Source organism: Cherax quadricarinatus, chromosome 30 (genome assembly GCF_038502225.1).
Source record: "Cherax quadricarinatus isolate ZL_2023a chromosome 30, ASM3850222v1, whole genome shotgun sequence".
Classification (NCBI taxonomy): domain Eukaryota; kingdom Metazoa; phylum Arthropoda; class Malacostraca; order Decapoda; family Parastacidae; genus Cherax; species Cherax quadricarinatus.
Genome location: NC_091321.1, coordinates 25620793 through 25641499, shown reverse-complemented (window position 1 = coordinate 25641499; position 20707 = coordinate 25620793). Strand labels below are relative to the sequence as shown.

The window sequence follows — 20707 nt, the reverse complement described above, 5'->3', positions numbered from 1 at the left end:
ATGACACTAATATCAGTAATGTAGATCTACATAAGAGACAGTGAAGGGGTTAATATATCACTGAGTTCGCTAATCAGATGTACAGTGGTACCTCGGGATATGAACTTAATTTGTTCCAGAAGGCTGTTCGAGTGCCGATACTGAACTAATTTGTTCAAATTCAAATTTATTTATTTATTTGCAAGTAGTACTTTGAGATTATGTATTTACAATAATGGGTTGCAATGCAAAGAGAGCCTCTGTTATGCCTAGGGATTATGGGCCAACTTAATTTATTGACTTACTGACTACTTAACACTAAAGAAATTTATCATAGTTGTACAGTAGTTCTATTAATTGTAAGTGGATCTAATTTATATAACTCAAAGGATATATTCATATACATGTATTCAAAAAAGCTTTTGGTGAAACATGATTCAATTATATTCCTGTCGACAATGGACAATAGGTTCAAAAGTAAATATTGAAATTATATTATGGGAATATTGAGTATTGAGCATTTAGTCTAGGGTGATTAAGTGGTTTTTGAGAAGAGTCTTAAATTGATTTTCAGACCGGGTTACTTTAGTATTTTCTTGTAATGAATTCCAAATTTTGGGGCCCTTTATGTGCATAGAGTTTTTACACAGTGTGACATGAACACGGGGTACATCAAAAAGAGATCTGTGCCTTGTGTTATGGTCGTGTGTCCTGTTAGGGTTGGTGAGGAGAAGTTTGAGTGGAGGGTTTATGTTTGAGGCTACTATCAAGGTGGAGTCCTAGGAATTTTCCCTCTGTGAGTCTTGTGATGGGTGATCTGTTTAGCATTATGTTAAGTGGAACATTTGCGTCTTTGTTTCCAAACTGAATTAAATAGGTTTTAGCAGTATTCAGGGTAAGTTTATCAGTCATCATCCAGGCAGATATTTTCTGCAATTCAGCATTGGCAGTGTTTGGGTTTGGGTGGGAGAAGATGTATGTAGTGTCATCTGCAAATAATATGGGTTTGAGTAGCTGTGATGCATTCAGTAGGCCATTGATGTAGATGAGAAAGAGGAGTGATCAAAGGACACTTCCCTGTGGAATTCCTACTGTGATTGGTTGGGTGGAAGAGTTTGCACCATTTGTGTACACATATTGACTTCTGTTACTAAGGTATGACTTTAGGTAGTTGAGGGAGTGGCCTCTTATACCATAGTGTGTTAATTTAGTGTACAGCAGTTCATGGTCGACTGTATCAAAAGCTTTACGTAAATCAATGAAAATTCCCAGTGGGACTTCTTTCTTTTTGAGAGCGGTATATATTAGTTCTAGCATGTATATGATAGCATCATTTGTGCTTTTATTATTCCTGAATCCAAACTTACAGGGGTTTAGTATGTTGTGTGAGATGAGGTAGGAATAGATCCATCTATGAATTAATTTTTCAAAGATTTTAGAGAGCAGTGGTAAGTTAGATATTGGTCTATAGTTATTCAAGTCAGCTTGGTCACCTCCTTTGTGGATTGGAGTGACCCTCGCTATTTTGAGGATTGTGGGGAAGGTAGATGAGTCGGTGGAATTGTTAAAGAGTGTTGCAGTAATTGGTGACAATACTTGAGAAGCTTTTTTGCACATAAAAATTAGGTAGTAGGTTGGTAGACAGCAACCACCCAGGGAAGTACTACCGTCCTGCCAGATGACTGTGAAACAAAAACCTGTAACTGTTTTGCATGATGGTAGGATTGCTGGTTTCTTTTTCTGTCTCATAAACACGCTAAGATAACAGGGATATCTTGCTACTCCTACTTACACTTTGGTCACACTTCACAGACACGCACATGCATATATATATATACATACATCTAGGTTTTTCTCCTTTTTCTAAATAGCTCTTGTTCTTTTTTATTTCTTCTATTGTCCATGGGGAAGTGGAAAAGAATCTTTCCTCCGTAAGCCATGCGTGTCGTATGAGGCGACTAAAATGCCGGGAGCAATGGGCTAGTAACCCCTTCTCCTGTATACAATTACTAAAAAAGAGAAGAAGAAAAACTTTATAAAACTGGGTTGCTTAAATGTGCGTGGATGTAGTGCGGATGACAAGAAACAGATGATTGCTGATGTTATGAATGAAAAGAAGTTGGATGTCCTGGCCCTAAGCGAAACAAAGCTGAAGGGGGTAGGAGAGTTTCAGTGGGGGGAAATAAATGGGATTAAATCTGGAGTATCTGAGAGAGTTAGAGCAAAGGAAGGGGTAGCAGTAATGTTAAATGATCAGTTATGGAAGGAGAAAAGAGAATATGAATGTGTAAATTCAAGAATTATGTGGATTAAAGTAAAGGTTGGATGCGAGAAGTGGGTCATAATAAGCGTGTATGCACCTGGAGAAGAGAGGAATGCAGAGGAGAGAGAGAGATTTTGGGAGATGTTAAGTGAATGTATAGGAGCCTTTGAACCAAGTGAGAGAGTAATTGTGGTAGGGGACTTGAATGCTAAAGTAGGAGAAACTTTTAGAGAGGGTGTGGTAGGTAAGTTTGGGGTGCCAGGTGTAAATGATAATGGGAGCCCTTTGATTGAACTTTGTATAGAAAGGGGTTTAGTTATAGGTAATACATATTTTAAAAAAAAGAGGATAAATAAGTATACACGATATGATGTAGGGCGAAATGACAGTAGTTTGTTGGATTATGTATTGGTAGATAAAAGACTGTTGAGTAGACTTCAGGATGTACATGTTTATAGAGGGGCCACAGATATATCAGATCACTTTCTAGTTGTAGCTACACTGAGAGTAAAAGGTAGATGGGATACAAGGAGAATAGAAGCATCAGGGAAGAGAGAGGTGAAGGTTTATAAACTAAAAGAGGAGGCAGTTAGGGTAAGATATAAACAGCTATTGGAGGATAGATGGGCTAATGAGAGCATAGGCAATGGGGTCGAAGAGGTATGGGGTAGGTTTAAAAATGTAGTGTTAGAGTGTTCAGCAGAAGTTTGTGGTTACAGGAAAGTGGGTGCAGGAGGGAAGAGGAGCGATTGGTGGAATGATGATGTAAAGAGAGTAGTAAGGGAGAAAAAGTTAGCATATGAGAAGTTTTTACAAAGTAGAAGTGATGCAAGGAGGGAAGAGTATATGGAGAAAAAGAGAGAAGTTAAGAGAGTGGTGAAGCAATGTAAAAAGAGAGCAAATGAGAGAGTGGGTGAGATGTTATCAACAAATTTTGTTGAAAATAAGAAAAAGTTTTGGAGTGAGATTAACAAGTTAAGAAAGCCTAGAGAACAAATGGATTTGTCAGTTAAAAATAGGAGAGGAGAGTTATTAAATGGAGAGTTAGAGGTATTGGGAAGATGGAGGGAATATTTTGAGGAATTGTTAAATGTTGATGAAGATAGGGAAGCTGTGATTTCGTGTATAGGGCAAGGAGGAATAACATCTTGTAGGAGTGAGGAAGAGCCAGTTGTGAGTGTGGGGGAAGTTCGTGAGGCAGTAGGTAAAATGAAAGGGGGTAAGGCAGCCGGGATTGATGGGATAAAGATAGAAATGTTAAAAGCAGGTGGGGATATAGTTTTGGAGTGGTTGGTGCAATTATTTAATAAATGTATGGAAGAGGGTAAGGTACCTAGGGATTGGCAGAGAGCATGCATAGTTCCTTTGTATAAAGGCAAAGGGGATAAAAGAGAGTGCAAAAATTATAGGGGGATAAGTCTGTTGAGTGTACCTGGTAAAGTGTATGGTAGAGTTATAATTGAAAGAATTAAGAGTAAGACGGAGAATAGGATAGCAGATGAACAAGGAGGCTTTAGGAAAGGTAGGGGGTGTGTGGACCAGGTGTTTACAGTGAAACATATAAGTGAACAGTATTTAGATAAGGCTAAAGAGGTCTTTGTGGCATTTATGGATTTGGAAAAGGCGTATGACAGGGTGGATAGGGGGGCAATGTGGCAGATGTTGCAAGTGTATGGTGTAGGAGGTAGGTTACTGAAAGCAGTGAAGAGTTTTTACGAGGATAGTGAGGCTCAAGTTAGAGTATGTAGGAAAGAGGGAAATTTTTTCCCAGTAAAAGTAGGCCTTAGACAAGGATGTGTGATGTCACCGTGGTTGTTTAATGTATTTATAGATGGGGTTGTAAGAGAAGTAAATGCGAGGGTCTTGGCAAGAGGCGTGGAGTTAAAAGATAAAGAATCACACACAAAGTGGGAGTTGTCACAGCTGCTCTTTGCTGATGACACTGTGCTCTTGGGAGATTCTGAAGAGAAGTTGCAGAGATTGGTGGATGAATTTGGTAGGGTGTGCAAAAGAAGAAAATTAAAGGTGAATACAGGAAAGAGTAAGGTTATGAGGATAACAAAAAGATTAGGTGATGAAAGATTGAATATCAGATTGGAGGGAGAGAGTATGGAGGAGGTGAACGTATTCAGATATTTGGGAGTGGACGTGTCAGCGGATGGGTCTATGAAAGATGAGGTGAATCATAGAATTGATGAGGGAAAAAGAGTGAGTGGTGCACTTAGGAGTCTGTGGAGACAACTTTGTCCTTGGAGGCAAAGAGGGGAATGTATGAGAGTATAGTTTTACCAACGCTCTTATATGGGTGTGAAGCGTGGGTGATGAATGTTGCAGCGAGGAGAAGGCTGGAGGCAGTGGAGATGTCATGTCTGAGGGCAATGTGTGGTGTGAATATAATGCAGAGAATTCGTAGTTTGGAAGTTAGGAGGAGGTGCGGGATTACCAAAACTGTTGTCCAGAGGGCTGAGGAAGGGTTGTTGAGGTGGTTCGGACATGTAGAGAGAATGGAGCGAAACAGAATGACTTCAAGAGTGTATCAGTCTGTAGTGGAAGGAAGGCGGGGTAGGGGTCGGCCTAGGAAGGGTTGGAGGGAGGGGGTAAAGGAGGTTTTGTGTGCGAGGGGCTTGGACTTCCAGCAGGCATGCGTGAGCGTGTTTGATAGGAGTGAATGGAGACAAATGGTTTTTAATACTTGACGTGCTGTTGGAGTGTGAGCAAAGTAACATTTATGAAGGGATTCAGGGAAACCGGCAGGCCGGACTTGAGTCCTGGAGATGGGAAGTACAGTGCCTGCACTCTGAAGGAGGGGTGTTAATGTTGCAGTTTAAAAACTGTAGTGTAAAGCACCCTTCTGGCAAGACAGTGATGGAGTGAATGATGGTGAAAGTTTTTCTTTTTCGGGCCACCCTGCCTTGGTGGGAATCGGCCGGTGTGATAATAAAAAAATATAAAAAATTAGCAAGTTGTTTATGTCTCCTGCCTTGTTTTTAAGGGTGTTGATGATGAACAAGACTTCTGTTGGGTTGGTTGGAGCTAGGAATAGTGTATTCGGGTAGGTGCTCATGAGTTAGTCTGATGGATGGGTGTTTGAGTTTGGGATTTTGCTCTCTAGGTTCTTTCCTATGGCAGAGAAGAAAACATTGAGTCTGTTCGCTGTTTCAGTTGGTGGGAGTAGGGGTTCGTCTGATTTTATTAATTTGATTGTTTTGTTTTTGGATAATTTTTTAGTTCCAAGAATTTCAGATAGAGTTTTCCAGGTCTTTTTCATATCACCTTTGATATTATGTAATCTATTTTCATAGTACAATTTTTTAGATCTTCTTATCAGGCTTGTAAGAGCTGATGAGTAATGTTTAGACTGGTCTCTAGTTATTTGACCCATTCTGTACTGCTTTTCATATTGGTGCTTTGTGTTTAGGGGGGATCGGAGCGTCGGCGCGCGGAGCAAAAAAAAAAAAATAAAAAAAGTCCGAAAATTGAGTTATTGTTACCAAAAAATAGCTGAACTTTCTGGCAACACTCTGGTATAATTATTATCTTGTACGATGTTTCTAAAAGGAATTACAGTCATTTATAACAGGCATGGTGACAGCGCCTTGCATCGCATTGCATAAGAAGCGCTGACGCAGCATTGTTTATATTTTTTCCCCCCGTGTTATTTTTATCGTTTTCTTATATCTTTATGTCTAATATAATACAAATTCACCGTCTGAGATCATGGCAGAGTGGGCGGAGATAATATGGTCAAGTAACCAGTCAGGTACCCTGGGTATAGTACCCAAATTGGCCGACACCTCCAGCCAACAAAATATTCCATACCCACGCTAATATCAATTATAAGGCTTATTTATCTATCACAATTGATCTATTATGACATAATGCAATATAATAATAGCATATAAACATAAAAAGCACACCTTAAAAAGTAATATATAGCATAATATGATGCCCGAGAGGAACAAATTTCTATCGATATATTCCCTGAAGGTGAAGGAAGGGTCCGTTCTCTCATAAGTGATGAGAGAAAACGGAGTTACAATGGTTAACTGTAATAAACACTCGTAGGTCACGGAAAAAGTGTAAAATAAAGCAAATTTTTCGGGGAAAAAAAATATTTCCCGCGCACCTGGGGTGCTGCGCGCTTCGGCCTATATGTCAAAAGTAAGTTATTTACCTATTTAGGGGCAATCCATCTTTATTTATGAATGAATTGACTTGATTTTCACAACAAACATAGAAGAATGATTGCTTTACAAGGTAAAGTGTACCTTTCTGAACTATTCCAAATATTTTTAGATTTATGTGGGCAACAAGACCGAACTCTTCCAACATGTCAAAAAAGTTATGAAACTTTATTTTTTTTTAGCATGAATATAAGGTTTATTTTAGAATTGGTACATGTACGTTGATGGAATTAGAGGTGTTCTATCAGCAGCAAGTGTCAAAACCACTTTTCCAAGTACCGCTGAGTACAGCTCCGCTGCCAAATGCAATTTCTCATAAATTTTGCATATTTTATTTCCTTTTTGGCCGATATATGCTTGAAACTTCAGCACAGGATTCTCGATATAAGCTTCTAATAGTACACCAAAAATGAACGCAATCGGTTGAAAATTAAGAAATCGATATGTTTCAACTCACACCTCCCTTATGGCTTTAAGGATACTGGGTGTTAGCCAGGGACTATTAAGTCTCTTAGCTGTGATCTGTTTAGTTTTTTATGGCAGTGTTTGCTATAGAGGTAATGGGCTTTTTTTTTTTTAGAAAATTATTTATACATTCATTCATATCTGTATATGTTTTGAGCTCATACCAGTCAATGTTATTCATAGCTGCTATAAAGTTGTTAACAGCTGTCTCGTTATGTAGTTTGAAGGTAACTTTAGTCATGTCTTGGGGCAATTTACCTAGATTGGTTATGAGAAAGGTTGAATAGTGGTCTGTGGTGTTGTCTGTGATTATGCCTAATTTTAACCCTTTCAGGGTTGGTGCCGTACTAGTACGTATAAATTCTAGCGCCTTCAAATCTAGCAAGAGAAAGCTGGTAGGCCTACATATGAAAGAATGGGTCTATATGGTCAGTGTGCACAGTAGAAAAAAAATCCTGCAGCACACAGTGCATAATGAGAGGAAAAAAAAAAACTCCGACTGTGTTTTTGCTTTAAAACAGCGACTTTGCAGTGTATTTTTGTATGCTATTTATGGTTGTATTCTAGTTTTCCTGGTCTCATTTTATAGAATGGAAGACATGTTACAGAAATTGAGAAGATATTGATTGGTTTTACAATGAAAAATACCTAGAAATTGAGCTCAAAGTAGCAAACATGTTTGATTTTTGCCAAAGTTCAAAAGTAAACAAATCATACCACACGTCCAATACATGTCAACTGGTGAGTCTAATATTCTTTCACAAGTGCGCTGATATTATTTATACCATTTCTACACTAATGCAGTAGTCTGCATAACAGTAAATCTTCTAGTTTTTGTGAGAATAAAAATTCAAAGTGGAAAGCAAAAGAAATGTAAGGGAGGCCTGGGGACGTGACTAATGAACAGAAAAATGTTACTTTAGTGCCAGAAATGTCTGTCTTGTTTATTCTGGACCCTATTTGGAAACTGGCATCTTTTGAAATTTGTGTGAAATTGGAAAAAAATTGCCAATTTCTGACCACTTTATTGGATACTTGAAATCGGTAAATGGGTGATTTCTTGTACTCATTTGATAGAAAAAATGGACTTCTAGCAAAATCGTTATGATTTTTGTCGACTGGTACATTGGAATTGGCCGAAAATAGGGCTCAAAGTGGCCGAAACCACCGATTCGTAAACGTCATTGAGACTGCTAACTTCGCGAGAGCATAATTCCGTAAGTTTTCCATCAAATTTTATACTTTTGGTGTCATTATGATCGGGAAAAGATTCTCTATCATTTCATAAGATTCTTTTTTTTTCCAACCCTGAGAACAAGTTTAGGAGAGGGCCTGTCAACCCTGAAAGGGTTCAAAGGGATATGGTGTTAATCCAGATGTGGTCTATTAGAGATACTAGTCTCAGAGATTCTTGTAGGTTTAGATATTGTTGGTAGCAACAGGCAGTTGCTCATAGTGTTTGTGAATTTGGTTACTGGTGGGTCCTGGTCATGTAGTAGATTTATGTTGAAATCTCCTGTTAACAGCAGGTGGTCTTTGTTCATATGCGCATCAGTTATCATGTTTCCTAATTTTTCACTAAGGTGGTAAATATTTAGCTATGGTACTCTGTAGATGTTTATTTACTAGCACGTTAAGAGACAACACAATAAGTGTCAGGGGCCCAAGACTGTTCAACTGCCTCCAAGCATACATAAGGGGGATTACCAATAGACTCCTGTCTGTCTTCAAGCAGGCACTGGACAAGCACCTAAAGTCTGTACCTGACCAGCCGGGCTGTGGCTCGTGCATTGGATTGCGTGCAGCCAGCAGTAACAGCCTGGTTGATCAGGCCCTGATCCACCATGAGGCCTGGTCACAGACTGGGCCATGGGGGCGTTGACCCCTGGAACTCTTTCCAGGTAAACTCCAGGTAAACTGTGAGGGGTTTTTGCAGGTCTTTTGATTTAAATTTGGCTATGATATATTCACCGTGCTCATCCCTTGTGCAAGATTTTTTGATACAGTCGAGTTAATTTGAGTAGTATATAGCTGTTCCACCCCTTGCTGGTCTGTCCTACAGTTGTGTATGGCCATGTAACCAGGAATGGCATAGACATCTGTGATATCAGGCTTTAGCCAGGTTTCTGTGAGTGTGGTGATTGACAAACTGGAATGAAGGGAATTGAGTAATGCTGTGAGGTCATCATAATGTTTGGTCAAGGATCTGACATTGTAATTAAAGATAGTTATGTTATTGTTTGCTCTGAGTAATGTCTTTGCTTGGTCTGCTGTATAATAATTACAGTTGCTGTTTGATTTGTGTAATTCGTTTAGTAAAAAGTTTACATCAAGATCAATGCCTGTAGCGTTAAAAATGAGAGTGACTCTACAACTAGATTATTGAGTAAAATATTGTAAGATTTATAGTGAATCTATAACTAGACTTAGGAATAAGACTATGTAAATATTCTAAAACTAAAACTAGAATATGTAAATATTCTAGAACTAAAACAGAATAAAAGAGCTAGGGATTATTATAGTAAAACAATGAAATTATACACTTTAGCATCTGAATTAGGCCTTAGTTATTTTAAGAAATGTGAATATATGAACTATATAAAGCTAAAATAAAGGAGCTGGTGAATATAATAATAAATGAAAGAAAGTAAAGTACAGTAGCACCTGAGTTAGCACCTTAATTATTTTAACAAATGTGACTATGAACAAGAGGGAAAAAATAAGGAACGTAAATTAGATTAATCCGTTTCAGACCCCAAAAATGCACTTACAAAAGCACTTACATAAGTGTACTTACATAATTGTTCGAGTTTTGAGCTGTTCGTATCCCGAGGTACCACTGTAGTATTAGCTATGCAACTTTAAAATATTCATTTGTCAGGTTATTATATGACATAAAAATATTTCCAGAATGGTAGTGTTTTTGGTTACTAATACTGTATTTATTTTCTCTGTTAATGTATTTGCCAGTTAATTCCTCATCAGTTTAAGGACACAAGTGAAGCTTTGATGTTGCTCACACCTGTACAGTATTACTATTAGGGCTTAATGCTCTTGGTGCAAATTTTATAAGAGGTGTCTTGCATATAATGGTCACCAATGTGCTCACCAGGTGTGACTTTACTTTCTGGAGAAGACACTTTTCAGTAATAAATTTGAAATGCACTCCGGATGTTGTGTGTGTGTATGTGTATACATTGTCAATGAAACATGGGTCAGTGAGGGGGTGATTACCTATGTGATTATCTTTTTATGGCTACTTAAGCAGAGCTAAGCTTGTATTTAACCCTTAAACTGTCCAAACAGATCTACGTTCACATGCGTCGTGCTCCAAAAGTAGATCTATGTTTTTTAACACATTTTCAAATACATGTATAACAAAAAAAAAAATGTAGATCAAAGTTTTTTACAAGTTTTCAAATGTAAAAAAAGAAAAAGAAGCTCTACGTTTTTTTACATACTTTCAAATGTTGAAAAAACGTAGATCTACGTTTGGACAGTTTAAGGGTTAAAGCAGGAATGTTGACAGTAGTATCAGTAGCTTCCAAAACACTATTGTGGCACGTACTGCTTCTTTAAATTTAGAAGCTTACAAAATTCTTAAATTTTGTGGAGGTAAAACTAATGGAGAAGCATATTTGAAAAAAAAAAAATTATGGATCTGTAGTGTATATTTCACTATTGCACAGTTGTTCCATGCATATGATCTAGCCCCAGATGTAACAAAAATGGTGGAATGATTACTTGCCTGTATGCTTATCAACTACACACTCAGTTATCCTGACTGTAGATTATCTATATTTCATCAAAATCAGTATATAAGAATGATGCAGAAGTCAGTATTCTACACATCATTGATGTGACAAGTGGTGTCCCATGTTTTATGCTGTTCATATATTCTTGGTCAATGGCAGGTGTTCTAAGCTCAATTAGGTACAAAACATTTATTTCCACATAAAAATCTTCAGTATGTTTTACTAACCATACCAAATGCATTTGGTGAATATACTGTATATTGCATATACGAAATTGCTGATAGAACCTGTGAATCTGTATAGAACTATATGCTGTATTGTATAGATTTATTACTCTGAGGTTATTCAAAAAATTTGAATAATGTCCATTTTGTAAACATTACTATTAATTATTATTTGTCAGGGTGGTGGAGTGAGACGGCATGTTTGACCCCATTCTGGTGGTGGTCTGTTGTGCTGGTGTTGGGTTGACGCTCTCATATTTTACACTTGGAAATTCGCGGATGCCTCAACACAATCAAGAAGAGGATGAGTCAGGTTTGGCTGTGATTTTGTTTGTTTCCTTCTTATTTGCTGTACTATATTCTAATAGTTTTTTTTTTTTTTTTTTTTTTTTTTTTTTTTTTTTTTTTTTTTTTTTTTTTTTTTTTTTTTTTTTTAAAGAATTCATAATTTATCAGAATTGCTTTATATCAATGTGTTTCTAATCCTCATAGCAGACATAGATAAAGACACCCATCAGAATTTTGTATCATTTGCAAATTACACTAAAATATGCATGAATGTCAGTTTGGTAGAAGACACTGTTAAATTACAGGAAGCTTTAAGAAGTGTTTTCCAGCGGGCAGTGTGGAGAATAACATGATGTTCAGTGGTGATAAGTTCCAACTGCTTATCTCTTATGGAAAGAATGAAGTATTCATAGGGAATACTGTATACAAAACTCAAGAGGATCGTCAAATAGAATGAAAGGAACACATGAAAGACTTGGGAATAATTATGTCAACTGACCTTTCTTTCAAAGAACACAATAAGACAAATGTCATGGAAGCCAGAAGGATGATGGGGTGGGCAATGAGAACCTTCGAAACAAGGGAAATGATGACATTAGTGACACTTTTTGAATTGCTAGTGCTCCCTCATTTGGAATATTACTCAAGAGTTGATGGCCCTGCTCAAGGCAGGAGAAATATCAGAGCTGGAACAAATACAAATACTTTTTACAGCCTGCATAAAGCCAGTAAAGCATTTAAATTACTGGAAACGCCTTAAAGTCTTAAATATGTACTCACTGGAGCGGAAGAGAGAGAGAGATACATGATAATGTATCCCTGGAAAGTACTCGAAAGCCTGGTCCCAAATCTGCACACTGCCATAACAACATACTGGAGTGAGAGGTATGGGAAGAAGTGCAAAATAAACCAAGTGAAAAGCAGGGGTGTGGTGGGCACAATAACATTGTATCAACATCAGTGGGTCCAGATTATTCAACATCTTACCAAAAGATATCGGAAACACTGCTGGAACAGGTGTAGAAGTCTTCAAGAGGAAATTAGACAAGAATCTTCACCAGGTGCCAGATCAACCAGGCTGTGATGGAAATGTGTGGCAGTGGGCCTCCAGCAGCAACAGCCTGGTCGACCAGGCTGGCATCAGATGAGCCTGGCCCATGGCTGGGCTCTGGTAGTAGAAAGACTCTCGAGCCTTGTCAAAGGTATATAGACTCCAGTACTGTACCAGTATATACCACTTTTTTTTATTTAAAAGTGAATTTCAGTTGAGTTAAATTGTTCAGGATTAAGAAATCTTTTTTACCTATTCTTTCATGCCTTTTTATGACTATTTTTAATTATCAAGTGTCCTCCTTTCCTCCTGTCAGCCAGTGTTTGCATGTCCAGTGGTGTGGCCTTTCCTTATAGCTCATATTTTTTTTAACTCTAGTAGCCATTCTTTAGCTCTTCTTTAGACCTTTTCTAACTTTTTTTTATATAGGTGTAGGCACTATTTCTTCCCTCTTCATTTTCCCCCCTGAAATGACACCACTATACACCTGCTGTATATTACAATTTTAGTCTGACATATGTTGTATACAGGTCTCCCTCAACATTCGCGAGGGTTAGGGGATCAAGACGCTCGTGAATGTTGAAAAATTGCAAATGTTTGGTGCCCCAATATATTGTAGGGAAATATAATAAAATACTGCTTCCTTAACCTATTGAACCTTGAACAATCATAAAACACATGAAAACATCGTAAAATACATACATGTATTGGAGGAAAAGTGTTGTCATGGATTGAGTCAATGGGATTAAATCCGAGTGGGGATCTGTAACAAATGGCATTCCACAGGGATCAGTCTTAGGCCCATTGTTGTTTCTAATATACATGTATATCAATGACTTTGATGAGGGAATTACAGTGGACCCCCGGTATTCGATGGCAATGGTATTCGATAAATCCGGTATTCGATGCATTATATCGCAAAAAATTTTCCTTGGTATTCAATTGAAAACCCGGTATTCGATACGATTTGTGCGAGACGTGTCCACGTATGGCCTGAACTGCCCCGTGTGTGCCAGTGTTTACAAGCCAGCCGGTGTGCGCACATCTAAGGATACATTCGGTACATTCCATATTATCCATATTATCACTGTGTTTGGTGCTTGTTTCTGCAAAATAAGTCACCATGGGCCCCAAGAAAGCTTCTAGTGCCAACCCTTCAAGAAAAAAGTCGCTAATGACTTATGAAATGAAGAAAGAGATAATTGCAAAGTACGAAAGTGGAGTGCGTGTGTCGGAGCTGGTTAGGTTGTATAATAAACCCCAATTAACCATCTCTACTATAGTGACCAGGAAACGGCAATCAAGGAAGCTGTTCTTGCAAAAGGTGCAACTGTGATTACGAAACAGCGACCGCAAGTGTTAGAAAATGTTGAGAGATTGTTATTGGTGCAGATAAATGAAAAACAGATAGCAGGAGATAGCATCTCTCAAGCGATCATTTGTGAAAAGGCTAGGCAGTTGCATGACGATTTGGTAAAGAAATTCCCTGCAACTAGTGGTGATGTGAGTGAATTTAAGGCCAGCAAAGGTTGGTTTGAAAGATTTAAGAATCGTAGTGGCATACATAGTGTGATTAGGCATGGTGAGGCTGCCAGTTCGGACCAAAAAGCAGCTAAAAAATATGTGAAGGAACTCAAGGAGTACATAGACAGTGAAGGACTGAAACCTGAACAAGTGTTTAATTGCGACGAAACAGGCCTGTTTTGGAAGAAAATGCCAAGCAGGACCTACATTACTCAGGAGGAAAAGGCACTCCCAGGACATAAGCCTATGAAAGACAGGCTTACTCTTCTCATGTGTGCCAATGCTAGTGGTGATTGCGAAGTGAAGCCTTTATTGGTGTATCACTCTGAAACTCCCAGAGTGTTCAGGAAAAACAATGTCCTCAAGGCTAATTTGTATGTGCTGTGGAGGGTAAACAGTAAGGCATGGGTCACTAGGGACTTTTTCTATGACTGGTTACACCAAGCATTTGCCCCCAATGTGAAAAATTACCTAACTGAAAAGAAATTAGACCTTAAGTGCCTCCTGGTATTAGACAATGCCCCTGGTCATCCTACAGACTTGGCAGAGCGACTTTCTGGGGACATGAGCTTCATTAAGGTCAAGTTTTTACCTCCTAATACCACTCCTCTCCTGCAGCCCATGGACCAGCAGGTCATTTCCAGCTTCAAGAAACTGTACACAAAAGCTATGTTTCAAAAGTGCTTTATAGTGACCACAGAAACTCAACTGACTCTAAAAGAGTTTTGGAAGGATCACTTTAATATCCTCAATTGTATGAACCTTATAGGTACGGCTTGGGAGGGAGTGACTAAGAGGACCTTGAACTCTGCTTGGAAAAAACTGTGGTCAGAATGTGTAGACAAAAGGGATTTTGAAGGATTTGAGGCTAACCCTGAGAATCCTATGCCAGTTGAGGAAATCCATTGTGGCATTGGGGAAGTCCTTGGGGTTGGAGGTTAGTGGGGAGGATGTGGAAGAGTTGGTGGAGGAGGACAGTGAAGAACTAACCACTGATGAGCTGATAGATCATCTTCAACAGCAAGAGGCCACACTTGAGGAAACTGCTTCGGAGGAGGGGATAGAGAAATTGAAGAAGTTGCCTACTTCAAAGATTAAGGAAATGTGTGCAATGTGGCTTAAAGTGCAAACCTTTTTTGATGATAATCACCCTCACACAGCTATTGCAAGCCGTGCTGGTGACTATTACACTAACAATGTTGTGAAACACTTTAGGAATGTCATAAAGGAATGGGAGGTACAGGCCACTGTGGACAGATATGTTGTGCGACAGAAATCCAGTGACTCTGAAGCTGGTCCTAGTGGCATTAAAAGAAGAAGGGAAGTAACCCTGGAAAAGGACTTGCTACCTCAAGTCCTAATGGAAGGGGATTCCCCTTCTAAACACTAACACCTCTCCCCTCCTCCCATCCCATCAATCATCACCAGATCTTCATTAAAGGCAAGTGTCAATTGTTTTATTGTTATTGTAATTATTCTATTGCATTAAACTTGATATTTCATGTAGTAAAATTTTTTTTTCATACTTTTGGGTGTCTTGCACGGATTAATTTGATTTCCATTATTTCTTATGAGAAAAATTGATTCGGTTTTCGATATTATCGGTATTCGATGAGCTCTCAGGAACGGATTAATATCGAATACCGGGGGTCCACTGTACTAGTGATATGAGCAAATTCGCCGATGACACAAAGTTAGGTAGGATAATTGATTCAAACATAGATGTCACGGAACTCTAGGAGAATTTAGACAAACTCAGTTCATAAGAACATAAGAAAGGAGGAACATTGCAATAGGCCTTTTGGCCCATACTAGGCAGGTCCTTCACAAATCCAACCCACTAACAGAATAAATGCTACCCAAGCAATAAGCTTTGATAATTCTATTTACTCGGATGCAAGTCCTACTCAAATCTATCCCCTCGCACTCGTGTATTTATCCAACCTAAATTTGAAACTACACAAGATTTTAGCTTCGATAACCCCACAAGGCAGACCATTCCACTCATCAACTACCTTACTACCAAACTAGTACTTTCCTATATCCTTTCGAAATCTAAACTTGTCTAATTTGAATCCATTATTGCGGGTTCTCCCTCGGAGGGATATCCTCAAAACCTTATTTATATCCCCTTTGTTAATACCCATCTTCCACTTATACACTTCTATCATGCCTCCCCTCATTCTTCATCTTACAAGTGAATGTAGTTTAAGAGTCTTCAATCTTTCTTCATATGGAAGATTTCTAATGTTATGTATTAATTTAGTCATTTATGCTGAATGTTTTCTAACGAATTTATATCCATTCTGTAATAGGGAGACCAGAATTGAGCTGCATAATCTAGGTGGGGCCTTACTAATGATGTATAAAGCTGTAAAATAACTGCTGGACTTCTGCTGCTTACACTTCTAGATACAAATCCCAGTAATCTCTTTGCTTTATTAAGTACACTTAGGCATTGCTGTCTTGGTTTAAGGTTGCTGCTTATGATAACCCCCAAATCCTTTTCACATTCTGTATGGTGAAGTTCAATGTTATTAATCTGATAGGTGCTAGGGTTATGAACATTTCCAAACTTTAGAACTTTACATTTATCTACATTAAACTGCATCTGCCACTTTTCTGACCACAAATTGAGTTTGTCTAAATCCTCCTGAAGTTCCGAGACATCAACGTTTGAATTGATTATCCTACCTATTTTCGTGTCATCAGCGAATTTGCTTATATTACTACATAAGACTCTCGGCCAACGGCGGCATCGAATAATGCCAAAATAGACTAACGACGCTCTTTGGCGTCAAAAAATTGGCTCTACCAACAGCGAAAAACTCGTCTAAAGGCTTTTCTCTCAAATGTGTCCCTGCAGCCTGAGTGCAGCCTGAGCAGGCCCAGCCACTCCAAGACTCCAAGTACAGCTAGTGTGACATTGTTTACAAGCCGTTTCGGTTGATTCCACGTGTACCTGTGATATATTTTGTATTATTCCAGTGTTTTTAGTGCTTGTAACTGCTAAATAAGCCACCATGGGCCCCAAGAAAGCTTCTAGTGGCAAGCCTGTGGTAAAAAGGGTGAGAATTACAATGGAAATGAAGAAAGAGATCATTGAAAAATATGAAAGTGGAGTGCGTATGTCCGAGTTAGAAAGGGTATACATATAACAAACCCCATTCAACCATCACCACTATCTTGGCGAACAGAAAAGCAATCAAGGAAGCTGTTGTTGCAAAAGGTGCAAGTATGTTTTCAAAACGGAGATCGCAGACAATCGAAGAGGTGGAGAGACTGTTGTTCGTGTGTATAAATGAAAAACAATTATCAAGAGATAGTGTGTCTCAGTCAATAATATGTGAAAAGGCAAGGCAGTTGCATGATGATCTCGTTAAGAAAATGCATGCAAATTGTGATGATATTGATGAATGTAAGGCCAGCAAAGGCTGGTTTGAGAAATTTAAGAATCGTAGTGGCATACACAGTGTGATAAGGCATGGTGAGGCTGCCAGTTCAGACAAAGAAAGTGGCTGAAAAATATGTGCAGGACTTTAACCCCTTGACTGTCGCAACACCAAATCCAGAGGAGTCTCCTGGTGTCGCAAAATTTCCCTCCCCCCATCCCCCCCAAAAAAAGATTTTTTCTTATGAAATGATAGAGAATCTTTTCTCGATTGTAATGATACCAAAAGGACGAAATTTGATGGAAAACTGATGGAATTATGCCCTCGTGAAGTTAACGACCTCGGCAATATTTACGAATCGGCGATTTCGCCTACTTTGAGCAACCCTACTTTCGGCTAATTCCATCGTTCCAGTCGACCAAACTCGTAGCTATTTCTTTAGAATTCCATTTTTTCTATCGATTGAGTACAAGAAACTGCCCATTTACCGATTTCAACTACCCAATAACGTGGTCAGAAATTTGCAATTTGCCCAGTTTCACAAAAATTACAAAAATATGACAGTTTCAAAATAGGGTCCAGAATGAACAATGCAAATATTCCTAGCTCTAAAATAACATTTTCTATGTTTATCAGTCACGTCTCCAGGCCCCTCTGATATTACTCTTGCTCTCTATTCTGAATTTTTATTCAAACAAAAAATAAAAGATTTACTGTTATGCAGACTGCTGCAATATTGTAATAATTGTATAAATAATGTCAACTCATTCATGACTGCATATTAGAATGGCTACTTGGACATTTATTGGAAAATGACATCATTTGTTTACTTTTGAACATCGGCAAAAATCAAACATTTCCCCTACTTTGAGCTCCATTTCAAGGTTCTTTTCATAGTAAAAACCAATCAAAATCACCTCTATTTCTATGTTTTGCTCCATTATTGTTCAAATTTCATTGTACAATCTCTTAGTAATTAAATAATCAACTACCTCATTTTGTGATTTTACTAGTAAGCATAAGTCACCTTATGTAATTTTCTTATTTACTATTGTTTGCTTAAACATTAGCTGAATTGATACTTTCTCTGTCCATATTACTACCTCATATTTTTTTTAAATACTATTAATTGATATTACTTACTAAAATTAATAATTATCATTTTTACTATAATTTCAATTTACTCTTAACATTTTTGACATTTAATAACCATTACTTGTCTAATTACCTTTACCTGTTTTATTACCACATTTACTATCTTAGAGTACTCTTAATTACCTTGTACTGCCATATAACCTCTAGTATAACTACCAGTGCAATATTGAATGAAATAAACATTACTTTTTCACTTTTTTTGTAATCGTTATTACTTACTAAAATTTTATTAAACACCATATTTACTACCAGTCAATTTTACTTTTGTACATTAAACATTATTTTATACTTCCCATAACATTTTGTTGCCAAATTTTCAAGTTTGTATATTCAACTCCAACCTTTATATTATCCTTTGTACCTGTGTACCTGTCTACCATCTTACTATCATATTATAACCAAGACATTACCATTGTTATTTTTTACTATTATTCTTTTGGTACTTTAATTGTGAATTATATTTTGTCAATTTAAATCTAGTTATACTCCTGATCTTGTCAACAACCTATACCAGACTCTAGTGCAATTGCAAGTACCATTTCAATTTGTATTTTTATATTATAAGTTTATATTATAATTCCTACTCTAAGATTGTTTTCATATCTTAGTGACTATATTGTGTGTGCAATTAGTGTATATTTCAATTACAGGAGGGCCCCGCTTTACGGCGTTTCACTTTATGGCATTCCGCTAATACGGTCATTTCAAATTATGACCAAAACTCGCTATACGGCTCCCCCCACCTGACTTTCTAATACGGTCACCGTGCCCCACCCTGTTTGTTTACATTCTCCGTGAGCTCAATAAGCACTAAATCTCTCCATTTTGTCTGGAAACTCCAAAATTTCAAATGTTTTTAAAAGTTATTTCATATTTTATATATACTCTGATAATTATACTTATGTATACCTGTACCTAAATAAACTTACATACTGTGCTGGCATGCAGGTACACATTAAAATCGGTAAGTGTCTTATGTCTCCAGACGTCATATTAGTAATGATAATAATAATCATCGAGTCATTTAAATGTCGTATATTACGTTAATATACACATTTTCATTAATCCATCTATGATATTTTTTTCAAAATTATATAATAAACACGATGCATAACATATAAATAAGATAAATACACCCCACAGTAGAATAAATAAACATAAATGTGAGATGTGGTAGCAGACGACTTGCACAAGTGACGCCATATTAGAAATGATGATAATAATAACAATACTCACCGAGTCTCATTAACCCTTTCAGGGTCCGTCCCGTAGATCTACGGCTTTTCGGTGAGTGTCCAAACCGTAGATCTATGCCAAAATTCTAGCGCCGTCAAATTTAGCGCGAAAGCGCTCATAGGCCTACATGTGAGACAATGGGTCTGCGCCATAAACAAACAATCTAGGCGCCTGCATAGCATTGTGGGAACGCCGGCTCAGTCACCCTTGTTCACCATGCCTCGTCGCAAGTCAGCTCTCACTCCCCGGAAAATTGGGACTCTCCTCTTCCTGTCTGATAGTTCTGACACTGATGGAAGTGCAAATGAAGACGAATTCTACGGCTTTGATAAGTTAGTGACTGAAAATAATGACCAGGATATCGATAATAGTGCAGAAAACCCCGACGATCCTCGACCTTCTACCTCTGGTGTGGGCACTCGTGACTCATGGTCGGGTGTTCCTAAACGTAAGAGAAAACTAATATTTTCGCGTGGCCAGGCCTCTGACTTCAGTAATGACGATGATTCTGACGTGGATTGTGATTTTATTGCGCTCGACGATCATTCGAGTAGTGATAGTGAGGAATCATATTCACCAGTGAAGTGTCGGTATGTTCGCCGCTGCATGCGCTCGGGTAGTGTACCCTATGCTGTGCCCAGGGGACGGAGTACATCCCGGAGTACATCCCGTGGCCCTACACCCGTTTTAGGTAGTGATTGTGAGGATGATGTGGCTACACTTGGCATGGATGGGCCACAGGCATCAGTGGATGGTGTTAGTGGTGCTGGTGGTGGTAGTGGCACCGCCATGCATGACTCACCGTGCCACGCGGGGACCTACGCTGCTGACTCGTCAGTTCAAGGACAAAGCGGAGCGTCAGCCACCAGCCCGCCACAACCACAACCACCCGTACAACCAGCCTATGATGTCCAGTATCCACCACAAAACTGTATGTGGGATTGGCAGCAAAATCCCAATTTTGTTCCCAAGCCTCACCACTTCGATGACTCTCAAAGTGGAATTCTACCTACCTGTCCCCTTGGAACCATGGCCAATGAACTGGAATTCTTTGAATTATTCTTTGACCAGCCATTGATGGAAATTATTGCCAGGGAAAGTAATAAGTATTTTCAGTACACCATGACAAATACGATCTTATCACCACAGTCAAGACTACACAGGTGGAAAGAGACGACTGTTGCAGAAATG

General features: G+C 38.3%; 1 protein-coding gene across 2 annotated transcripts in view; it reads left to right on the top strand.

Moving 5' to 3' along the window:
* The window catches only part of PIG-L (phosphatidylinositol glycan anchor biosynthesis class L), a 130664-nt gene that overhangs the window by 10531 nt on the left and 99426 nt on the right, over positions 1–20707 (top strand). For both annotated transcript variants that reach the window (XM_070090030.1, XM_053782044.2), the window contains exon 2: positions 11050–11183. In XM_070090030.1, the coding sequence (XP_069946131.1) occupies positions 11069–11183 (115 nt within the window). In that variant the 5' untranslated portion in view covers positions 11050–11068. The remainder of the gene's footprint in view (positions 1–11049; positions 11184–20707) is intronic.